Source organism: Podarcis muralis, chromosome 13 (assembly GCF_964188315.1).
Source record: "Podarcis muralis chromosome 13, rPodMur119.hap1.1, whole genome shotgun sequence".
Lineage (NCBI taxonomy): Eukaryota > Metazoa > Chordata > Lepidosauria > Squamata > Lacertidae > Podarcis > Podarcis muralis.
Window position 1 is genome coordinate 36,952,710 of NC_135667.1, and position 14,589 is coordinate 36,967,298.

At 47.0% G+C, this 14,589-nt stretch overlaps 1 protein-coding gene across 1 annotated transcript in view; it reads left to right on the forward strand.

Annotated features, from left to right (window-relative positions):
* Nucleotides 1-8,804: 8,804 nt before the first annotated feature.
* Nucleotides 8,805-14,589, forward strand: part of IRF3 (interferon regulatory factor 3) — a 14,296-nt gene continuing 8,511 nt past the window's right edge. The window contains exons 1-5 of the mRNA XM_077917396.1: nucleotides 8,805-9,095; nucleotides 10,367-10,538; nucleotides 13,045-13,219; nucleotides 13,329-13,426; nucleotides 13,585-13,639. Of these exons, the coding sequence (XP_077773522.1) occupies nucleotides 10,374-10,538; nucleotides 13,045-13,219; nucleotides 13,329-13,426; nucleotides 13,585-13,639 (493 nt within the window). The 5' untranslated portion in view covers nucleotides 8,805-9,095; nucleotides 10,367-10,373. The remainder of the gene's footprint in view (nucleotides 9,096-10,366; nucleotides 10,539-13,044; nucleotides 13,220-13,328; nucleotides 13,427-13,584; nucleotides 13,640-14,589) is intronic.

The following is a 14,589-nucleotide window of genomic DNA, read 5'->3' on the forward strand; positions in this document are numbered from 1 at the left end:
CAGTCAGTCAGTCGCTCCCTCACGCGCCTCCGCCCTCGACGCGCCCGCGCGCGCGCACACCAGCCAACCGTGGGGGCGGCGAGGGAATGGCGCGCGGGGTTGCGGCGCGTGCGTGCGTGGCCTGAAGCAACGGCCAGACTAAACGAACACACACACACAAAAAAGGCGGGCGGGCGGCGAGTCGCGAGAGGGAGGAATAACCCGAAAAGGAGGCTAATGTCTGTCAGGAGCTTATGTGGGGGCGGCGGCGGCGGCGGGGATGACGGTGGTGTGTCTCCCTCCCCCCCCCCCAATCTCCTTATGGTTCCCCACCACAGCCGGGCTCTTTGGAGAATTAAATCTTAATTCCATGTCGTCAGGACTTTATTGAGTCGTATCTTCTTCCTCTTTCCCGCCGCCTAGTAAGCTGCGCGGGACTCGTGGCTCCTGAGGAGAAATGGCCTATAGGATGTAGCGCCTGTCTAAAGGTCGGGTCTGTGGTCGTCCCGACCCTCCGCCGCCGCCGCCCAACGTGCGCAGTGCGGGTTTACTCCCGAGTAAAACATGCCTAGGGCGCTAGGCTGTAAAAGGTGAAATATGGCCAAACACACCCTCAGGCGGAGTCGGGCGTTTGTTTCTCTGTGGTGGCAGCGTTTTTGAAATAATGACCCGCTCTCTGCTTCCTACCACCGCGCCTCTTTTCCCTGGCGGCCTTCACGACATCGATCTCTACCTTTCTCACTTTCCTTCCCTGAAGAAGGAGGTCGGAGATGAATTTCCAGCAGGTGTTACTTTGCGGGACATGCTATACCTGTTGAAATGGCCGCCTCTTCTAGTAAAGGCACCACCCTGTCGTCTTGAGTTGCTGCTGTCTGCCCAGGGCTTTTAAAAGCAGGGGAGAGAGAAGAGAAGAGAAGAAAGGCTATGTTTGACTAGGTCATTTTATTCTGGACTTGCTCAGTCAGTTGCCCTGGGAACGCGCTGAGCAGGGGGGTACAAAATGCCAAAACGTTAACAAGTAAGCAATAGGAAAGTCTGCACCTGTTGAATGCCTGCCTGTTGTGCAGCTTTCTGGAAACGCAAGTAATGTTGCCAGTGCAGCCTGTATTTCTCAAGGCTGGCACATGTCCTCAGCCCAGTATTCTTGAATTGACAAGACGGAAGACGCCTGTGCGTGAATTGGTTTTATGTGTGTAGATCAGTGCACGCTGACCAACACACATTATACCATGTTTATGGAAGACAATCTTACTTGGCTACGAGTGATCGCCAAAGAAGAAAGATACCTGAAGGAGCGTCTCCACTCCCATCATTCAGCCCAGCCCAGACACTTGAGGTCCAGCTCCAAGCGTCTTCTGGCGGTTCCCTCCCTGTGAGAAGTGAAGTTACCGGGAATCAGGCAGAGGGCCTTCTTGGTAGTGGCTCCTTTCCTGTGGAACACCCTCCCATCAGATGTCAAGGAAATAAGTAACCATACAACCTTTAGAAGACATCTGAAGGCAGCCCTGTATAGGGAGGTTTTTAAGACTTGATGTTTTTATTATGTTTTTAGATATGCTGTACGCCGCCCAGAGTGGCTGGGTATAAATAAGATGATGATGATGATGTTTTCAGCGGGCCCTGTATTGTCTGCTGTGACTCCATGGTCTGAGCCTGAGGGCTTTCACACTCCTGAAATCCTTTTAGATCAGAGGTGAGGAGCCTATGGCCCAACATCAGATATGGGGCTGGCAGAGATGTGCTGCTTTCCCTGCTTGGTAAATATATCCCACCCCACCCCCCAACACCTAGGCGCAAACTTTGATAGGTAGGTGAGCATAGCCACCTGGCAATCACCTGATGTAATTTTGCATTGCAAGGAATTAGGCATATTCCTTTGTAGGCAGGCACCCTGGAAGACAGGGTGGGTAGAAGGGGCTAGGCACCACCCCAACATTGGCCAGAGGGGTGAGTTCCATTGCGGGAAAACCAGTTGTAAGTAAGTTAATAAAGAAAAGGGAGAGTTGCAGCCCACCTTCTAGCACCCAGACTGCCCCTTCTTACTTGTGGGATCATAGTTTTGCTGGGGAAGGAGGAACCACAGAGCAAGAAAAAGCGGGCAGGACAAGCCCAGAAAAGTGAACCTCTAGTTCTACAATTCTCTAATATTAAATGAATCATGTCTTTTCAATACAGTTGGGATGTCTTTTGCAATTTATTTTTAATTTAGTGTTGAACTTTCTGTCTGTCACCAGTGTTCCAATATATGGAGTTTGCAAATCTTTTATCTCCCCTTTTCCTGTCCTATCAATATCTCTTGAAAGCATTACTGCTCCACATAGTTGAATTATTAATGTGTTTAAAGGTCTATCTACACTAGGTGTCCGAGGCAACTAAAAACAACAAAACATAAAATTACAATATAATTAAAAATGTACAAAAGATGTACAAGAAAGTGCAGGGGAAATCATTGGCTAAACTACTAAGACCAGAGCTACCAATCCAATAGCAACGAAATAATCGGGCCAATGGCTTATCTAAGCAAGAAGGGGTGTATTTATTTATTTATTTATTCCATTTCCTCTTACTCACTCTTAAGAACGTAAGAAGAGTCCTGCTGAATCAGGCCAATGACCCATCTAGTCCAGCATCCTGTTCTCACTGCCTGTGGGAAACCAGTGAGTAGGACCCAAGCACAAGAATACACTCCCCTCCAGTGGTTTCCAGCAACTGCTGTTCAGAGGAGTACTGCCACTGACCTTGGAGGCACAGCAGAGCCATCATGACTAACAGCTATTTCTTGAGAGCCTTTTCCTCCATGAGTTTGTCTAGCCCTCTTTTAAAGCCATCCAAGTTGGTAGCCATCACTGCCTGCTGTGGGAGCAAGCTGCATCATTTAATTGCCGTATTTTTTGCTCTATAAGACGCACCAGACCACAAGACGCACCTAGTTTTTGGAGGAGGAAAACAAGAAAAAAAAATATTTTGAATCTCAGAAGCCAGAACAGCAAGAGGGATTGCTGCGCAGTGAAAGCAGCAATCCCTCTTGCTGTTCTGGCTTCTGAGATAGCTGCGCAGCCTGCATTCGCTCCGTAAGACGCACACACATTTCCCCTTACTTTTTAGAAGGGAAAAAGTGAGTCTTATAGAGCCAAAAATACGGTATTTGCTGCATGAAGAAGTACTTTCTTTTATCCGTCATGAATCTTCCAACGTTCAGCCTCCTTGGATGTCCGTGAGTTCTAGTATTATGAGAGAGGAAGAAAAAGTTTTTTCTCCACCTGCTTTTTCCATGCCATGCATCAATTCATAAATTTCTATGAACTATAAAGCCCCAAATGCTGCCAACTTTCCTCATAGGGGATTCTTCACCATAAGTGTTCCAGAGTGGGTTTACAATAATATAATAAAACCGTATTAAAATTAGTTAAAACAGTTCACAGCAGAGAAATAAGAGGAGGGTCCTATCAATATATCTCAGCTGTCAGAGGTCAGAGTTAAGAGGCAGTTCTTTAGCATATGAGGAAAGCTATTCATAAATGTGCCAGATGTACCTCTGTAGGGAAGGAATTTTACAACTTAGGAACTGAAGCAGAACCATCTTCTGGGTTACCCACCCCACTCCCCAAAAGTCCTAGGGCAGTGGAACTACCAAGAGGGCCCCATCTGCCAATCTTAGCACTGAAGAGGTTCTTTAGGGAAGCAGTCTTCCAGATATATGTGGTCTAAGTCATTTCGGGCTGTAAACACTCATGTGAGCAACCGTGAATTGAACTGGCTGTCTTCACCTACTGCAGAAAACAAGACTTCAGTAGAAGGTTGGCTCCTCTCTAATTATGGTAAGTAGGGGGCATATTCCAGGAATCTCAGTACATGGAGATTATTTACCTCTTCCCATCTATGCCTCCTCCCCTGTAAATGACCACATCACACACCCATTATTAGGCTTGAAACAAGCCTTCTATGTTAGGTTTCCTCATTAGGGTCTGAATTTGGGACCCTACAGTAACAATTTGTGTTCAGTAAAACTTGCACTTAGAAGCACAGATTTGGAGCCAAGCTATAACTAGGTTGACCCTGAGTTCCAGTTTAGTTTTACTGTGCAAGTGTTTCCAAATCCACTTCAGTGCCTCTTGACATGAAAGCATAGACGCCTGGAATCACAAATGGAAAAAGACTGTTAGGAAGATTCTCTAGCCAGTTGGTTGTGTACTGGATCCATCTTGGGTTTTTTTGCTTAAAGAAATTAAACCACCCAACAATTTACAATCAATAATACAAAACATATGATGCCATCAGCAAATGTTGGACATTAGCACCCTCTGGTGTTACATCTTGGTAACGTCAAAAGAAATATTTGTGGTTGTGAAACATCTTTAGCAACAACATACTGTTTTTACACATAAAAACAAATACATAAAAACAAATAATAGAAGTATTTCCTGGAGAAGGAAGGCATCTGCTATGTCAAATCATTTTGTGCTTCTTCCATCCCCAGTCTCCAAACAGACCTAGGTTTCCCAGTCGTACAATACAGTCCTGTGTGTGTTATACTATTATTCCTTACATTTACATTTATACAGTGGCACCTTGGGTTACATACGCTTCAGGTTACAGACTCTGCTAACCCAGAAAGAGTACCTCGGGTTAAGAACTTTGCTTCAGGATGAGAACAGAAATCGTGCTCCGGCAGCGTGGCAGCAGCAGGAGGCCCCATTAGTGAAAGTGTGCCCCAGGTTAAGAACAGTTTCAGGTTAAGAACGGACCTCCGGAACAAATTAAGTTATTAACCTGAGGTACCACTGTATTCCATCCCCTCTTAAGGAGTTCAAGGCAATACACATGGTTATTCCCACCATATACTCACAAAACAAACCTATGGTGTAGGTTACGCCAGGATACAGTGCATGGCCCAGGATCACTCAGTGAGCTTCGTTGCTAAACGGATTTGTACCTGGGCCTTCCCAGTTCTAGTCTCACATGCTATCTACTGCACTAGATTCAGTGGCTTTAATGTTGTTTACTCTCAAATAAGTGTGCATGATATCACTGTAGCCTTAAGGTGTGTTTCTGGATTTTAAACAGCTGTACGGCAGGAAGGGATTTGGCTTGTGTGGTTTTACCTGCCACTAAAAGTAATATGCTTAGATCCCTACATGTGTTCCCCATCGTAATGGCTATTCACTCAGCACTGTGTTTAGTCTTTGCACCTTCAACAGGTATCAGAAAACAAAGAATGTAACTTTTCATTTAAGGCAAAGTTTCTAGACCTCATGACAGTAGAGAAAAGCTTGGAAATGCGTAGGTTGTATCTGCTGCTGAAATTTCAAGGGTGGGTGTTTGGGGACGTCTTCTCCTATGGCTACTACTTCCTCTCCTTTATGTGTTTTACAGAAGCAGTTCCCTCTGTTCTCAGTTCCAATTTTGAACTGTTTTCAAGACATGCGCGCGCGCACACACACACACACACACACAGTGTGTGTAATGTGGGCGTACCCACAATCTTTTGGCTCTAGTGGGATAAAAATATATTTCCTCTGAAACACATCTCCATAAAATGCTTATCTGCTATCCAGCCAAAAACTTATTTATTAGTAGGATGGGTATTTTGCTTCTGTTCATACAAGCTTAGTGTTCTTTGTAATTTAATTTATTTATTCTCTTACATTTATATACCAACTTTCCTCTAAGGAGCTCAAAGTAGCACACATGTTTTCTCCCTTTCTCAATCTGATCCTCACAAAAACCCTGCAAAGTTGGCTATGCTGAGTTCTGTGATTGGCCCAAGGTCATGGCTGAGCAGGGATTTGAACCCCAGTCTCTCAAACCCTGGCCTAGATTGACACTTTACACCACACTGGCTCTGTTTGTTTTTGTTTGTTTCTTAGGCAAAAGGTGGGGAAGGGTAAAGGATTCCGCTTCCCATAAGAGATTCCTGCCCTCTTAGAATCAAGGGCTGCTCAGCCCACCTACCCCTGACAACAGGACAAAAACAACAAGAGGGTTTTCGGCTCTGAAAACAAATACCATAATACTAACTACTGTGCTGTTGACAGCAGCCTGCTTCTCTGGGTCATTGCTTGTGCCCTGGGAGTGCCCAGGGCAACAGCTCCATCAAGAAAGAAGCTGAACTACTACTCTGCCAAGAGTGGGACAGTGCAACTGTGTTATTCTCCCAACCCAGAGGTCACTGGATCAAAACTGCTTCTGGTTTTTGGTGCCAGCTTTCTGCTTTACTGTGAAATCTCACAAAGCAAATTGTGGCCCTTCTTCTGGCTATTCAAACTGTCCCCTCCCACCACCGTCCATTTTAAAAGAACACATTTTTGCCTTTCTCTGAAAACAAGGCACAGAGTGGAGCAAGGGCAAACAGCTTCCTGCTCTGTCAGCACAGTGACCCAGCCGGGCACTTTCGTGTATTGTCAGCAGACTTGAAGGAGGAAATTCTAATTTCTTTAGAATGACAGGGCATGGCAAAACAACAGGGAAGAAGAATCCACAGAATTAAAGAGATCTCATGGAAGTGAAGGTTCCCAGAAAACTGAACAGTTCTCACTCTTATTGCTTTGTGCAGAGTGCAAATGTGTCTACATACCCTCCAACATTTAAAAGTTTGAGGAGAGCTGTGGCTCAGTGGTAGAGCAGCTGCTTGATATACATGCAGGAGGTCCCTGTGAGGTTGGGAGAGAGCCCTGTCTTAAATCCCGGAGAAGCTACTCCCTGTTAGTATCAACCATACTAAGCTAGATGGACTGATGATCTGACTTTGGTACAAGGCAGCTTCCCATGTTCTTTCCTATGAGTCTGAAACCTTTCCCCCTTAGTGTCTTCCGCACAATCACATTGAGGGAGAGATTTGGGGTGCATCCCTGCCCCTGACCCCTGCTGTTGCATCTCCCACTGCCCTGTGGGTGTGGGCGAGGAATGTCTATAAAGAGGAACCTTGCTGAACATAGCAGACTCGACCTATGATGTGCACAATCAGTTTTCCCAAAGGGTCAGCCAAAATCTACCCTCCTGTAATTTAAGCCCATTAGAGTAAGTGCTCCCAACTCTGGGTCGGCAGAGTACAGGTTTGACTTATTCTATGTGGCAGCCATTCTCTGCTCCAGACCAAATGTACCCAGTTTTTATTCACCCTTTCCTAACTGTGTGTTGTGTGCTTCCGACCACATTCTCTTAAGTTGTCTACAACCTTAAAGTGTTGCACTCAGAATTGAAGGCAGTATTCCAGATGAGATCACTTCAATAATCTGTCCTCTGTTGATTTAATAAACCTCGGCGTTTGCTCTTTAGGTTAAATATATTCTTGCAAAAATCAACCCGAGTCTTGCAGATCCTTAAAGCCTCAACAAAACTCTTATGGCATAAACTACTTTACAAATGTCAATAAAGAGTATTGCCATTGACAATTCAGAGCTTAAATGTATGCAAAACGAACACGACATTTCAAAACAGGAATTGGTGTTAAAACAATCAGCGCTGCTGAGTAAATTCAGTGGAACAAGAAACCGTTGTCTGTATTCAGATCTAAATTATTCTACTTATTGAGAAGCTGGAGTTGTAATTTTGCAGTTTCATCCTGGAATTTCCATTTGAAGTTCCTCCAGAAATGTATTCAGCAGCTGCAGGATGGAATATGACAAGCTATGTACTACGTGGCAAGGTATTGTCCATGTATAGTAATTTATCCATGTGTCAACTAGAGATATGGTGGATTTGTTCTGTGAGATATGTATCTTACCTTTCCACCAAGTGGTGTCCAAGGTGATTGTTCCCCTGTGCAGCTGTCCTCCTACTCAGACTAAATAGTTAGAGACCAGAAGAATAAAAACTCTAGTCATTCACACAAATTGTAGTAAAGCAAGCACCTAATGCAAAATGCATAGACATAGACACATATGTAGACACATACAAACCAGAAGGTGGTCATTAAAACCACTTGTAACAGAAAGAACATGAACCCGAGTTTGCTTATTTCCTCCTCTCTCCCAATCCATTTTCCTTTTGTGTCAAGACTTTTAAAAATTATAAGCTCAAGGACAGGGGCTGTCCTTTTTTTAGTGGTTAGTCACTGGGAGCCTTTTCTGGCTGAAAGGTGAAATAAAAATAATTTAAATAAATAAACAAAATAAGTTGCCTTCTGGTTTGAAGGAAGTCTTGTAAGTATTATCTGTCTCAAACCTTTCCTTTTAGAATAATAATAATAATAATAATAATAATAATAATAATAATAATAATAATAATAATTTATTATTTATACCCCGCCCATCTGGCTGAGTTTCCCCAGCCACTCTGGTTGGTATATACAGATGTTCTCCAACCAGTGATACTCTTACACCAGGAATATTCTCATACGTTGAGAGGTAAATCACAGATATTTGCAAGCTGCTCTGGGAGCTCTATTTCTGATAAATAATGCCCCCCCACACACACACAATGCAGCAGAGGAACGCATCCATAGCTTTGGAATTGTCACCATGTACAAAAAAAAGGGGGGAGAACATACTGACAACCAAAACCATCTCAATTCCTGAAGCAGGATGGGTTTTAATGGGTTGGAAGGATATATTGCAATTAATATATCCTCTCCTGCCCATTAAAACCCATCCCACAAAGGTTATGGGCTCAGTACTGTGTAGGAATACAGATTTTGTGTTTTGCAGAGATTTTTTGAAGTTGTTGCCTGAGTCTTTCTGAAGTGGGGTGAGGAGGAGGAGGAAGCCAGATTACTTATGGACTTGATCAAAAACCTAATTCCTGTGCTTTTAATTTTGTTGTCAGGGGTAGGACTTTGGAACTCTGCACGACTTGTCACACACGTGTGAGCCTGGAGGGATAGACTGCAATTAATATATCATCTCCTATTAAAACCTACCCTGCACCTTAGGCGTTTTCTCTCTTTTGAAACGAAGGAATCGAAAACGCAGGAACCCCACAAGAAAATCCCCTCTTTTCTGCGCGCCGCCGAGGGAGGCGGGGAATCAGGCGAAAATGGCTCTCGGGACTGAAAACCGAAAGCTACTTTCGCAATCACGTGGCGCCGCGGAGAAGGGCGAAGAGGCTCCGTTTTGCGGCTCGCCGGAGAGGAAGAACTAGTCTGGACGGGGGTCTCGGAACAAAAGCGATCCTGAGAGGTGGGTGCTTGGTTGCGGGGGGCAACGAGGGGCTCCCTCCCCCGCACTCCCAAAGGAGATCCTTCCTGGACTTCCGCATTCCAGATCCCAAGCGGGAGACTTTTCAAGCTGGCCAAGCCGCAAATCCCGTTTCGCAGGGATCCCGCAACGGCAGCTCAAGCCCCGTTGAGGCGCGTTTACTTGGAAGTAAATGCATGACTGCACGGAATTCAGCAACGCCGGTTTCGGTGGGACCGGCCTCTAGTTGCTATATTATTGGGTTACAGCCAAACCATGCAAACAGGCCCGTTGCGCGGGGCTTTTGCGGTCTTCCTTTCTGCTTGCTTATAAAATCATGGAATTTGTAGACTTGGGACCACGAGGGTCCTCTAGTCCAACCCCTGCAATGAAGGGATCTTTGCGCTTAATCCAGCCCCGGACTCCTGGGAGGAGGCGTTGCTGGGTTTGTTTCTGGCCTGATCCAGCAAGGGGCTCTTTGTGTTCCTGAAGATCGGAAGCACTTTGAAAAGGCCTCTAAAAAGATCAAGGATCAGAGTAACGCGCTGTCTTTCTCCGTCTCTCTCAAACACACATGCAATCGCTGTCAGCCATACGTAACGCTCTCCATCAAGGACAAGCTCTAAGATAAAGGTAATGGGACCCCTGACCGTTAGGTCCAGTCATGGCCGACTCTGGGGCTGCGGCGCTCATCTCGCTTTACTGGCCAAGGGAGCTGAACCTATTTATCTACTTGCACTTTGACGTGCTTTCGAACTGCTAGGTTCGCAGGAGCAGGGACCGAGCAACAAGAGCTCAGCCCGTCGCAGGGATTCAAACCGCCAACCTTCTGATCAGCAAGCCCTAGGCTCTGTGGTTTAACCCACAGCACCACCCATGTCCCCAAACTCCCCACCTGACTGCTTGAACATGGCTGAGGGACTTGGCGGACCACTTAATGATTTTTCTGCCTGTTGTAGCAAGTCGTATGCAGTCCTAGGGGCTGTATGGTTTTTAATTGTGTTTTTGCAGGCACCACCACCTGAATGAAGCTCATGGTTGTCTGCAAACTAGAGTCTGGGGTCCCGTGTTAAAGCACACAAACAATCTCTCTCTCTCTCTCTCTCTCTCTCTCTCTCTCTCTCTCTCTCTCTCTCACACACACACACACACACACACAGCTTTTCTCTCCCTACGCCCTTGCAGCTGTGTTGCAGTGACTCATTATCCTGCCACTCCCTTCTCTCCCCTCATCAGATTTCATTGTGACATCCTCCCCTCTCCTGCTCCCACAGTTCCTCCATGGGTACTCAAAGACCTCTCATCGTGCCCTGGCTAATGGAACAGTTGGACGCCCGGCGGTACCCGGGGCTGTCATGGCTGAACCCAGAACGGACCCTGTTCCGAGTGCCGTGGAAACACGGCTCACGGCAGAATATTTGCGACGAGGATTTCCAGCTCTTTGAGGTAATCTTGGAGTGTTTCCTTTGGTGTGTGTCCCACATCGCATCCCACTGCCCTGGCAGGCAGCCTTCCTCAACCTGATGCCCTTCAGCTGTTTTGAACTACAACTCCCATCGTCTCAAGCCATGCTGGTTGGGCTGCTGGGAGTTGTAGTTCAAAATGTCTTCAGGGCGTCAAGTTGGGGAAAGCTGGGGAAGAGGTTTCCTTCGTGTTTTAACTGTAACATTCTGGTGGGCGGGAGGAATGGGGTTCAAGGGAGAACAAAACAAATTATTACTACAGTGGTACCTCGGGTTACAAACGCTTCAGGTTACATACTCTGCTAACCCAGAAATAGTACCTCAGGTTAAGAACTTTACCTCAGGATGAGAACAGAAATCGCATGGCGGCAGCAGGAGGCCCCATTAGCTAAAGTGGTACCTCAGGTTTAGAACAGTTTCAGGTTAAGAATGGATCTCCAGAACGAATTAAGTTCTTAACCCGAGGTACCACTGTATTATTATTTACTGAACGAAGCAGCAGACGCTAGCTTGGTGTCAAGAAGGTCTCTGCCCTTCCTTCCCCAATGATCTTGCGTAGGCTTCCCCTCTGCCTTGCACCATCCACAAACAGAGATAGGATAATGGATCCCACAGGGCATTCACTTCCCTCCCAAGATTTACTTTCAAAATATTTGGTGAGGACGCCTCTGAGGGTGGTTCAGAAACTTCAGCTAGTGCAGAATTCAGGTTGCTCACCGGAGCAAGACGGTTTGAGCATATTACACTGATCCTGGTCTGACTGCACTGGCTACCAATTGCCGTATTTTTCGCTCTATAGGACGCACCGGACCACAAGACGCACTTAGTTTTTAGAGGGGGAAATCAAGGGAAAAAATATTATTTCCCTTCTCGGGGCTGCGGGGGAAGCCCAGGTTCCCCCCCCCCCAGCCCCAAAGAGCAAAGAAGCCAAGACAGCGAGCGGGATGACTTCTGCCATAGCCACACAACCTCTCCAGCCGGGAGCTAAACCTCTCCAGCGCAGCTAAAGAAGCGTGGCTAGAGAAGCCAAGGCAGCGAGCGCGATCCATCCCACTCGCTGCCTTGGCTTCCTCTTTAGCCTTGTGCAACCTCTCCCAGCTGGAGAGGCTGCGCGCGGCTATGGCAATTCCCCCACCTCCCGCAAAAGCCCACAGGAGCCGCACACCCTTTAAGGAGCGCACGGCTCCTGCGGGCTTTTCTACGAGGGAGAAGGGACTCACTGGCAGCGCCAGTCCCTTCTCCCTCCTGGGGAAAAGCCTGCGAGAGCCGCGCGAAGCTTGTGTGCGGCTCTTGGGGGCTTTTCCTGCCTGCCTCCCCCCTGCATTTGCTCCATAGGACACACAGACTTCTCCCCTTAGTTTTTAAGAGGGGAAAAGTGCGTCCTATGGAGCGAAAAATATGGAAGTTTCTGGGCCCAATTCAAAGTGCTGCTTTTGACCTATAAAGCCTTAAACGGCTCAGGACTGCAATGCCTCAAGGACCGCCTCTTTCCATATGAACCTACCCAGACCCTGAGATCATCTTCTGTGGCCCTCCTTCGTGTGCCCCCTCCCTGAAAGGTCCGGAGGGTGGCAACACGAGAACGGGGCCTTCTCTGCAGTGGCTCCCCCTCTGTGGAATGCTCTCCCCAGGGAATTCGCCTAGCGCCTTCATTATACACCTTTAGGCACCAAGCAAAAACATTCCATTTTAACCAGACCTTTGGTTGATCTGATTTAAAAAATAATAATTGGGGGGGGGGCGCTATTGTTGTTTTTATTTTTATTAGGTATTTTGTGGTTTTATATCTTGATTTTATTCTATGAAGCGCCTTTATACCCCCGGGTATATACATTCAATAAAGAATAATAATAATAATTTGTGGTGTAAAAGGTTACGGGATTTCAGCAGGAAATTACGGGATAACCACTGATTGGAAACGAAGCAGTGTGTGACTTCCTTGGGCCACATCGTGAGCACAAATCACTCAGAATGTGCAGTAAAATCTGAAGGGACCTCCAGTTTTGTGGCAGGTCGGAGAGTCCTGGGGGCAGCTGACCTAAATCCATCTGTCAAGATGATACAAGGGTTGAAGGAGGGAAAGAGTTGACCGTGAGCCTTTCAGATAGACTGTCTTGGACCCCTGACCATTAGGTCCAGTCGTGGCCCACTCTGGGGTTGCGGCGCTCATATCACTTTACTGGCCAAGGGAGCCGGCGTACAGCTTCCGAGTCACATGGCCAGCATGACTAAGCCGCTTCTGGCAAACCAGAGCAGCGCATGGAAAAGCTGTTTATCTTCTTGCTGGAGCAGTACCTATTTATCTACTTGCACAGGCATGCTTTCGAACTGCTAGGTTGGCAGGAGCAGGGACCGAGCAATGAGAGCTCACCCGTTGCAGGGATTCGAACCGCCGATCTTCTGATCGGCAAGTCCTAGGCTCTGTGGTTTAACCCACAGCGCCACCCGCGTCCCTATGAAATCTCCCTACCTAACTGCTTTCTTTCCAGGACTGGGCCATTGCCAGAGGCCGCCATCGCCCAGGCATTGACCAACGGACGCCCTCCGAGTGGAAAAGGAACTTCCGCTCAGCCCTGAACCGGAAGGAGGGGATCCGCATGTTTCAGGATAACAGCACAGACTCCGAAGACCCCCACAAGGTGTTTGAAATCCTGCATGCCCCAAGTAGGTAGATCGGACAGAGCAGAGGGCTTCCGATGGGGATCACTAGGCAAAAGATGCGAGGAGGAGCCAAGGATCAGACCGAGAATCTCCTCTGTTTGTAATCTTGTAGATCTGAATGACTCTGCCCAGGGGGCAGCAGTCGGTGATGTTTCGCCTACCCTGTCTGGGAGCACGGGACTGTGCGGAGACAGTTCTTCCCCTTCTCAGGTCAGTGCTTCTACTTTCCTCCCTGTCCCAGTCCCTGCAGCCATGGGATGGGGAAGTGGAAAGAAGAAGCAGAGCAGCCTGTAGAGGAGACGCCAGTGGGAGGAGGACAGGGAAAGAGGAATAAACAGTCTGTGAACCTTCTCTATCCTGTCCTTCAGGGCGATACCCTGGAGAGCATGCTGAGTTCCCTGGAATATTGCAGCCCCACAGAAGGTGAGTGATCAAGATACTGGAAAGGGATTGGTTTGGATGCTGCAGGAAATAGGTGAGGTATAAATGCATCAAATAAATATAATAAAAGCATGGAGAAGAAATGAAGGGGAAATTCTAAATCAAGCCACGTTCAACACTCAGGCCACCAAGCTTAGTTTACTTAGTTTTGCTTATTTGCTTATATAGATGCTCAGTTTTCTTGGAGACTCTGAACAGAGAATCTTGGGGGCCGGTGACCATATGCATAATGGACGTTGTCCGTCCCCCCACTCCAAAAAAACACACCCTGGCACCCTTCTTCTGCATCTGCTCTTATACAGTGGTGCCTCGCAAGACGAAATTAATTCGTTCCGCGAGTTTTGTCGTCTTGCGATTTTTTTCGTCTTGCGAAGCACGGTGTCGGGAAAGTTTTGGAAAAGCTTCAAAATCACCAAAGTCTTCAAAAACCTCAAAAAAGGCTACCACACCGCGTGCTATGAGTTGCTCCTCGAAGTCAAGTCGCAACTGTATTAACGGTGTTAAGAAAAAGGAAACAAACTTGCAAGACGTTTCCGTCTTGCGAAGCAAGCCCATAGGGAAAATCGTCTTGCAAAGCAGCTCAAAAAACAAAAAACCCTTTTGTCTAGCGAGTTTTCTGTCTTGCGAGGCATTCGTCTTGCGAGCTACCACTGTATTAACTTTTGACACAGCTCCATCATTAGAGAGAACATGCAAGATTGTCTTCCATCTTTCTGCTGAGCAGCGTTCCACTTCTTGTCTTTTTGAGTAAGCACTGGGATGGAGCTGGGAATGGTAACCTGTACCCTCCTCCAAAGGTTGCTAGACTATAGCACCCATCATGCTTAGCTATTGCCATGCTGGCAGGGGCTGGTGGGAACTGGAGTCCAACAACTGCTAGAGGGCCACAGGTTCCCCACTCTCTAGTCAAGTAATTAGGGGTTTCACATACC